The sequence below is a fragment of the Penaeus monodon genome, chromosome 12 (genome assembly GCF_015228065.2).
Source record: "Penaeus monodon isolate SGIC_2016 chromosome 12, NSTDA_Pmon_1, whole genome shotgun sequence".
Taxonomy (NCBI): domain Eukaryota; kingdom Metazoa; phylum Arthropoda; class Malacostraca; order Decapoda; family Penaeidae; genus Penaeus; species Penaeus monodon.
In genome coordinates this window covers 21,847,086-21,857,085 of record NC_051397.1, presented here as the reverse complement: position 1 = coordinate 21,857,085, position 10,000 = coordinate 21,847,086, and the positions used below count along the sequence as shown (strand labels likewise).

Genomic DNA, 10,000 nt, shown 5'->3' with positions numbered 1-10,000 from the left:
TATATTAATATATATATATATAATAATATATATGTGTGTGTGTGTGTGTGTATGTATATCTTTGGGAATAACCCATTTTCCTTTAGACTCCCCACTCCTCTCCCCAACTAAAATCCTGCCTCATACTGGAAAATGTCACAATACTGATGATGGTGGTAACTGTTCTGTGAACATTCTGGTAAAGATACCATTGTCAGGGAGTGTTATAGTTCCTCTAAAGCAGTTTGATTTTATTGGTTATCTATGTGATATCCCAAAACTAGCCATTTTATTTCTAGCTACAGATTTTTTAAAGCAAGTTTGTTATGATATCCTATAGAAATCACCTTGCAGATTTTTATGTCATCAGAAATAAGCAGAGGTTATTGAAAGGTGTACAGTAACTATGCATAATATCAAAATAGCAACTGATAGGTATTGTTCAATTCTTCAAAAAAGTTATAATAAAAGGGATTGCAAAATTTCTTGTACTGCAGGCAAAAAAAAAAAGTTCATAGAATAACAGAAGCACTTCTCTGTGAGTGTGTTCCACTACAAAAGCCAAGTAGTTTGATTGTTTAGACAACAGAATCTAATTGTAATACCATGAAGACAAACTGTTGGTGATACTGATCATAGCTTTCCTTTATTCCCATCAGTCTGTATACAGTGCTGCTGTTGAGAAATGCATAGCAAACTCAAGAATCGTAGATCTCTTGGGAGACTCTGTCAAGAGTTATGGAGAAGAAAGCCGGCGTGGACGCAGGCAGCATATCAGGTGAGCTGACTTTTTTTACACCTAAAGGTTGTTTTAACAATTAATTGATACTCGTCATCTGTTTGCTATCCTTCTGCACCCAGAGTCTCAACTTTTAATATCAACATTCCTTTGAATATTGCTATTAGTTATTCCTTTACAGTTTAATACAAGCATAGAAATGAACAATTGGCTTTATCATCTGTTATTATCTTATGAAGAGGATTACTTCATGAATCTTTATGTTTTATTAATCTTGCTGTAATTTTCTTTAATAATCTGCACATTAATTATGTATATGATATTAGAAGTGATTACATGGTATGTTCTTGAGCCATTTCTTAATCAGCTCATCCTTTTTGTGTTGAAGTTAGTCTAAATGCAAGAGTAAGGGTGAGCATATGTATGCATTATGTGTTGGTATCAATTTTATATGAGGCACTGAGCAAAGGCTCAACTACCAAAACCTTGTTTTGAGATAATAAAGTTTGAAAGATATTATTTCTGTGATGATTACTTGGATTTTGCTCTGGCTTGTCTTAAAAAGTATCTCTATTGACAGTCTTTTAGTTGTGTTAGTAAAATTTTGTGGTGATAAGTAAAAAAAAAAAAATGTTGCCATTAGCTCAGCCTATGGGTTCATATGACGGCTGACTTGATCAGGAATCCGGTTGACATGTTAATTGTGTCACAGCCAACATGGACATGACTCCAGGAGACGGGTCATGCACGTCATGTTATGTGCGTGCACTACATTTTATACTGTTGTTTATAGGGAACACTCATGTGCACACCATATCTCCTGGGGCATTGCCTGAGAGAGAACAGGATGTGTAATGCTATGATTGGCTATTGTTTTGTACAAAGAGAAAATTTTAGCATATAAATCTTTTACATGTCACTGGTTGAAAATGCCATACACCAAAATATGGCGCACTCTTGCTTTTGATCATCATCATCATCAAGGGGCTAACGCCGACGGGGGCGCATGGCCGCATCCACCCTTCGCTTCCAGCCACGAGGATCCCTCGAGGCGAGTCTCCAGGCAGGCACACGGCCCATCTCTAGTTCCTCACGACAGGTCTCGTCGAGCTGCCCAAGCCATGATCTCCTAGGACGTCCCACAGGTCTCCTCCACCCAGGGTTGTCTCGCAGAGAGACAACCTGGTGGGCAGGGTCGTCCATAGGGAGGCGAGCTAGGTGGCCATATAGCCTGAGTTGGCGATCCCGGATTATGCAAGTAACAGGTCCCATGCCAGTCTCACGGTGTAACCGCCGGTTGGACACGTGGTCCTGCCAACTGTACCCCATGATCCGGCGAAGGGACTTGTTACAAAAGGCATCAAGGCGAGACTCCAAGGCACTGGATAGTGTCCAGGTTTCGCTTCCATAGAGCAAAACTGGAAGTATCAAGGCCTTGAAGACACGCAGCTTGGTCCTTCTGCATAGGTAACGACATCTCCAAACGCTCTTGTTGATCGAGTTCATGGCTCCTGTTGCCAGACCAATCCGTCTACTGACTTCCTGGTCTGACAACCCAGAGATATGGACTACGCTACCAAGGTATGTAAAACTTTCTGTGACTTCAACGTCCTCGCCGCAAGCATGGATCGACTGAACGGGTTCCCCTAACAGGCCCCCAAAGTCCTGAATCTTGGTCTTGGTCCAGGAGACCTCTAAGCCTAGGGGCTTCGCCTCATTGCTAAATGCATCAAGAGCCGCCACAAGTGACTCCAAGGACTCAGATAGGATGGCAACATCGTCGGCAAAGTCAAGGTCGAGACCTTAATATTGCCTAGTGTTGCTCCGCACTGACTTTGGCTAGTAGCTCTGCCCATTATCCAGTCCATACAAGTGTTGAAAAGTGTGGGTGCAAGGACACAGCCTTGCCTCACCCCTGAATTAACAGGGAAGAAGTTCGACATAACCCCACCACACTTTACAGCACTTTCAGTACCAGTATAGAGGCTTGCTATCAGGCCAATAATCTGTGTCGGAATTCCCCTGAGCCTCAGGATCTCCCATAGCGATTCCCGATGCACCGAGTCAAACGCCTTCTTGAGGTCGATGTAGGCTGCAAGCAACCCACGACCAAACTCACGACGGCGTTTCACAATTACTCGAAGCGCTAGTATACGGTCTATTGTGGACTTGCCAGGAGTAAATCCAGACTGCTCCGGTCTCTGGTGCCTCAGTAGGTGGTTGCGGATCCGTTTCAGAAGAATGTGAGCGAGAACCTTGCCTGGTATGCTGAGCAGTGTAATGCCACGGTAGTTGCTACAGTCCCATTGATCCCCTTTCCCCTTCCAGAGAGGGATGACCACGCCCTCAGCAGGTCAGGGGGAATGATACCAGACTGCCAAATGGCAGTCAGGACTGTATGCAGGCCCCGAGCATAGGTTCACCCCAGCCTTTAGCAGTTCAGCAGGGATATCACATATGCCTGCAGCTTTCCCACTCTTCAGCTTGGAAATCGCCAGCCTAACCTCTGTTAGGGTAGGAGGTTCCTCGCTGATGGGTGGGTCCGGCACAGGCACTGAGACATCGCTTGCATCCAAGCTAACTATTGGAGGATCCACCTGGTACAACTGTTCAAAATACTCAGCCCAACGTTCACGAACCCCAACATGATCTGAGATGATCCGTCCATCCGCTGATCGGACTGCAGTCATCTGTGAGGAGGGCTTAGGGTTCAGTTTTCTCAGGGCTTGGTAGGCAGGGCGAAGGTCATTTACCAAGAAATGGCCTTCGACCTCCTCAGCAAGATTCCTGATGAACTGTTCCTTGTCCCTTCTCAGCAGTGTCCGAGCCCTACGCACCATGGAACGACGCAAGACTTGGTTCCCATTTAGCCGAGCCTTGCGACACGCTTCAGTGGCCTCTAATGTCTCCAGGGAGATGGTATTCTGCCTTGTCCTTGGGCGTACGCCAATGGACTCCTGAGCTGCTTCGAGTGTTACGCGCTTGAAGGACTCCCACAGAGCAACTGGATCCGTCAGGTTGCTGGTTTCTGAGAATCGGTCAGAGACTGCCGTGGCGAACCCACGGGCACACTCCTCCTCCCTTAGTCTGTCCAAGTGAAACACCTTAGGGTGGCCACTGGAGGGACGGGGAGTTTTGAAGTGGACCCGCAGGGTAGCCACAAGCAGCCTATGGTCGGTGCCACAGAACTCAGCACTCCGGTAAACCCTGCAGTTCTGGAGGATCCTCCATCGCGTGCTGACAAGGATGTGGTCGATCTCCTTGGCCACTGTACCCGTATCGCTGTACCAAGTCCAGCGATGCGAGTTGGAGCGCTGGTACCAGGAGCCAGAGATCCTCATTTTCTGGGACCTAGCAAAGTCCCGGAGAAGGAGGCTATTCTCGCTGCTGGGATCACGAGCCATGGGGGCCGACAGACATCTCGTAGCCAGCTCGGTCACAGCCGGATACCGCATTGAAGTCGCCCAGAACAATGCGAATGTCTCGCCGGGGGCAATCGTCTGCCACAGATGCGAGTTTGGCGTAGAACGCCTCTTTCACATCGGTTTTATGTACATCGGTAGGAGCGTATACAGCAATAAGAGACATGAAGCCAAAAGCATGCTTCAGTCTCAATGCCATGATACGCTCATCAACCGGTGTCACCTCGACTACCGCAGGCTGAAGTCGACTGGAGATGGCTATGGCTACACCCTGGATGTGAACCTGTAAATAACCTTCAGTCTTGTTTACAAGATCAGTGTGACTTTCTTGAAGTATAAGTGAAGTACTGAAGCCATGGGGGCAACAGCTTGTATATCACTGCATACAATCTCGTATTTTGTAAAAATAAGATTTGTGATTTTTTTTTTTTTTTTTTTTTTTTTTTTTCCGTCAATAAAATCATGTTCAGTATTGTATTCAGAGTGGAATATACATTGTTTATTGAAATTGACTCTTATGTACATAATTAGGTACTACAGGTTAGATCTAGCAACTAGAATGCATATCATGCATCTATGACTATGTAAAAACACGTAAAATCATATTTCGCATACAAGGGATATAAAAAAAGATTATATTACTTTAATGCTACGGCGTGGCAAATGCTACAGACCGGCCTCATTGGAAAATGACCTGAGGCAAGCCCAGGCAGCTGTGCATACTCCCCAATGCAGAGGCCAATTTAACCCCATATTCTCCTAGAGGCAATGGATTAGAGGGTCCCATATTTCTTCAACAAGAAGTAAAATTTAGATTTTAATTTTTTCTTTTTCCTGTTCTTTTTTGGCCCCAAAAGAAAAGCTATTTTATGATTGTTTTTTTAATGTTAGCCCAAAAAGTAAAAAAACATTTTTTTTTTGGGCAATGACCCTGAGGGAATCCAGCATGCATGCATTAAAATTTAAAGCATGCTGCAAATAAGGCCGTGGTTTTGAGGGGTTTTTAGGCATCTCTCAGGGGGAATGGGGGGGAACCAATTTCCTCCCTTGGCTGAATACGCGGTGTGACTTTTTTGTATGAAGGTTTCCCGGTTTAGGCCCGTCTATTTTTTAGATTTGGGCCCGCCAGGGGAGCGGGGGGGGCCCCAAGACAGTTTGTAGTGAAGGAATATCCCAGAGATTTTTCATCCTTAAAACCCCCGGTATAAATCCAAAAATATGGGTAAAAAACTAAAACCAAAGGCTAGCTCCCAAATGCTGGGGGGCTTAATTCCTTCCCCCCTTTTTTGTTGATTTGGGCCCTTTCTATTTTTTCCTTTTTTTTGACCCAAAAAATTTTGTGGAAAAAGGGATCATTTATATAAACAGAGGCCCCTGGCTGGGATTTTTTGGGAAAAGGGTTTTTGGGGCAGTAAAATTTTTTTCATTTGTAATTTTTCATGATTTCCCCCTTAGTTCCAGATACCCCCGACCATTTAAAGAAAAACTTTGGGCTGAGGGGCCAAATGTGTGAAAATGCCAAACATTTTAAAAAAATTTTTACTGAGGGCTGAGGGGGGACGGAACCTTTTCCCTTTATGAGAATTTTTAACCGAAGGCTAGTGGGGGGGGGAATGTCTCCCACAAAGTGCACAAAGTTCTTTTTTTGGGGTTTTTTAGACTCAGGTGGGTATTTAGAAAGGGGCTCTTGGCAAATTTTTTTAACTGCAAATGAGTGGGGAAAGTACCATCCAATGGGGGCCCTGACCCCGGAAGAGCACCAAACTCCTTGGGGGGGACACTATTTCCATTTTCCCCGGGGGTTTTGTTCCTGCCCCTTTTAAACGGGGCAAATGTTTTTATTTTCAGAAATTTATATTACAATAAATAAAGGGGAAAAATTTACACAAAATAAATAAATTTTACTTTTATTGTTTTGCAGATTATACCCAAACCCCCAGAGAGATATTGAATATGGTCCCAAAAAGGAAAACAATCTGGGGTTTCTGTCTTGATACAGATATCAATTTATATGGGGCAAAATAGACCCTTTTGGGGGGGGGAAAAAGGCCCAAAAAAAAAAAAAAATGCTTTCACAAAAAAAAAAAGGTTGGGGAAATTTCCCTGAGTGTTTTTTGCCCAGGGAGGAAGGGGGGTTTACCCCTCAAGGGGAAGCCCATGCCTGGGTTTTGGGCCCACCGTGGGCGGGGAGATTGGAATCCTTTTGGGTTTATTTTTATCCTTTGGATTTTATCAGTGGGGGGATAAAAGGGTTTAAAAATTAAAAAAATTTCCATTAAACCAGGTTTCAAGATGCCGCAAACGGTTCAAGACTTGCGCCCCTGTTTTTTTTTTTAATTTTTAAGGGGGAAATTTTTTGTGTGGTAAATTTAAAGTTTTGGGAAAAATTTTTATCATTAATTTAAATACCTTTTTATTCCTGGGCATTTTTTAAAAACCCCTTTTTAGATTTGGGGCAGAAAATAGCCATGGCAGAAGCATTTGGGTTTTTTCCTTTGGGGGGTTTTTTTCATTTTTTTCTGCCCAAAATTTCCTTTTCATGGGGCTTGAGCCACCCAAGCCAGTGAGGTACCGATTTCTACCCGTGGGGAGATGAAGGGGTAAATTTCCCAGGGAAACCCGTTTGGTCATACCTACCCAATCAACCCCCAAATCCTCAGATGGGACCCGGGACTAATCCTCTTTTTTTTTTCTAGGGTATGGGCAATCATTTTTTCAAGACTAGGCAAAGGGGTTTTCAAAGTTTTGACCCCCGTTGGGCTTCAACATGCACTTGTCAAATTTTGCCCCGAAAAAGGGGTTTTACAAGTACAAGAAGCATAAAAAAGTATGCGCCAGAGCAGGTTTCCCCTTTTCTAAGGGCCCGCACAACGGGGGGAAACAAAAAACGTGCCCTTTAGTTTAAAAGGAAGAGGAAGGCAAACCCGGGGAAAATTTTTCCCCCGGGGGGTTGCAAGGGGTGGTTTTTTTTGTAGATGTAAAACACAGGGTGCCTCTCCTCTTCCCCCAGCCCCCTCCCCCCCCTTTTTTTTTTCTTTTTTGGTGGGTGGGGGAATAAATTTTTGGTTTGGGGTTTTTTTCTTAAAAAGGAGTACCTGAATGAATTGGAAAAAAAAAAACATGGTTTTTTTTCTCCCCCCAAAAACCCAATAATGTTTTCCCCTTTCACAAAATGTAAAAAACCCTTTAAAGAGCTTATAAATTTTGGTTTGAAACAGATTGGGGCAAGTGGCTAAAAAAGCTTCCCCCAATATGATAAAACTTTTTTTAAAAAAAGGGCTAAAACAAAAAAAGGCTCCAGTCTTTTGTTTTAAAAAAAAATAAAAAAAAAGAGTTTGGGAAAAACTTTGACAAAGTCATATGCTGCTTTCTTAGTTCCCCCCATGGGCCCTGCTTGGGATGGCGCCCAAAGCCTAACACAATTTCTTTTTTTCTAAGGGGGGCTCGGCACATTTGAAGAAAAAGGGTCTAAATGGGATTTGAAAATTTACTGCCTTTTTAAATGACTTTTCAGTATGTATTGTACCTCCAAAAGTTCCCTTTGGGAATTTTTTTCATTTTTTCAAAAACTTTCTTGGAAGGGAAAAGGGGCAAATGGGGAAAGTTTTTTTTGGCACATTTTTTTGTTTTCGTTAAGAGGTTTTTCTAATTTTTAAATCATATTTTTTTTTTAAAAAAGCAAACCCTTTGGGATTTTATGGCAAGAAAAACATTTCCCCGGGCCCCCTTTTTTACAATTTTTTTTTTTGTATTTACACATAGAGGGCCCCTACAAATACTTAAGGGCCCCCAAAGGGGGTCAGTTCCTTTGTCCTATCTATTCCCCCACCCCCCCCCCCGTTTACCCCTTTTCCCTTTTTCCCCGACTTTTGGAAAGGGCCCCTTAAAAAGTTTATCAAGATTTTTTAAAACAAAAATAATCAAACATTTAATAACAATAATACCCGTATCCAAAATAAAATTGGGAAAAAAAAAAACACATTTTCCCGCCAATTAAAAGGGAAAGGGGGAAAACAGGATTGGGGGGCAGGGCCACGGGGAAGGGCTCCAAGGGGGGAGCACATTGGGGGGCCACGGGGGGGAACAAAAAAAAAAACTCCAAGGGGGAAAAGCAAGAAAAAGCCAGGATTTTTAAAGCGGGTAAAATAAAAAAAAAAAAAAAAGGTATAATTAAATATTAAAAATTTTAATAAATTATTATTTTTATAATATATATAATATAATATATATATATATATGTATATTTTTATAAATTTTTTTTTTTTTCTTTTTTTTTTTCTTGTTTTTTTTTCTCCTTCTTTTTTTTTTTTTTGTTTTTTTTTTTTTTAGAAGGGGAATTAAAAAAATTTTTTTCTTTTTAAAAATTTTCAATCCTTCCATATGAAGTAAAAAGGTTTCCAAGGGGCTAAAAATCAAATTTTTTTTTTACAAGGTCAGCGCCCAACCCCAAAATGCCCCACCCCCCGGGATGCTCGGGGAAAATAAAATTAAATCTGTTGTTCCTATACTATTTAAGGGTCTTAAAAACATCATTTTTCCAAAACCCCAAAAATTTTTAGGGCCCTGGGGCAGCAAACTTGGAAAAGGGTAAAATTTACGGGGGGGGAAAAGGGGCAGGTTTAATTGGCCTGTACGCCACCAAGAGTAAGCTGCCGGGCAAAAACCCCAGGGACCCCCAAACCCCCACCCCTTTTTTGGCCCGGGCAGTCAGGGGGACGGGGGCTTGGGGGGCCCTCAATAATAGGGGAGGAAAAAAAAAAATGAAAAAAAAAAAAAAAAAAAAAAAAACAAAAAAAAAAAAGCAAAACAACAGACACACACACGCACACACACACACAAACAAAAATAAACCCAAATAAAAAAAAAAAAAAAAAAAAAAAAAAAAAAATGGAAACACCAAGAAAAAAAACAAATAAAAAAGAAAAAAAACAAAGAAAGTAATTTTATAAAAAATAAAAAAAAATAAAAAAGAGAAAAAAATAAAAATTAAAAAAAAAGAAAAATAAAAAAAGAAAAATAAAAATAATAAAGAAATATAATTATAAACAATTTTTTATAAATATAAAAAAAAAAGGGAAAACAAAAAAATTTGGATATAAACAAAAGATAATAGAATATAAATATTAAATAAAAAAGTAAGGGAGATAAAAATTTAAACAATTTTAAAATAAACCCTTTTTAAATTTTTTAAAAATTTTAAATAATAGATAAAGATAAATTTTAAAAAAAAATTTTTTATCATTAAACCAAATAATATAAGAATATTTTAATTTGATACAAAAATACCATTAAATATGAAAATTATACATTTTAGAATTTTTTAAAAAAATAAAATTTTAAATTTTTAAAAATATAAAAAATAAACAATAACATAAATTATTCTATAAAAATTTTTATTATATAAAATTAATTTTTATTATAATAACCTATTAAAATAAATTATTAATATTTATAATTCCCTATAATTATTATAAAATTTTAAAAATAAATATTTAATTTTTTAATATAAATATATATATATAATTTATATAAAATAATAAAAATATAAATAATAATATATTATAATTATATTTTTATTATAAAATTATATTAGATTATTATAATTTTATATATACAATAAATAAAATATATATATAATATAATATATAAAATAAAAATAATATTTTTTATATTATATATATTATATATATTATTATAATTAAAATTTTATTTTATATATTATATATAATAATTTTTTTTTAATAGTAATTATATTAAAATATATATATATATAATATATAATTATATATATATTAAATATTTTATATTATATTTTATTATATATATATAATATATAATATTAAAATATATATATAATTAT

General features: G+C 38.8%; 1 protein-coding gene across 1 annotated transcript in view; it reads left to right on the top strand.

Annotated features, from left to right (window-relative positions):
* Positions 1-757, top strand: part of LOC119579368 (mitochondrial import inner membrane translocase subunit Tim21-like) — a gene marked incomplete at its 3' end in the record, with an annotated part of 33,691 nt that extends 32,934 nt beyond the window's left edge. Inside the window, 1 exon segment of the mRNA XM_037927134.1 lies at positions 639-757. Within this exon segment, the coding sequence (XP_037783062.1) occupies positions 639-757 (119 nt within the window).
* Positions 758-10,000: the final 9,243 nt, after the last annotated feature.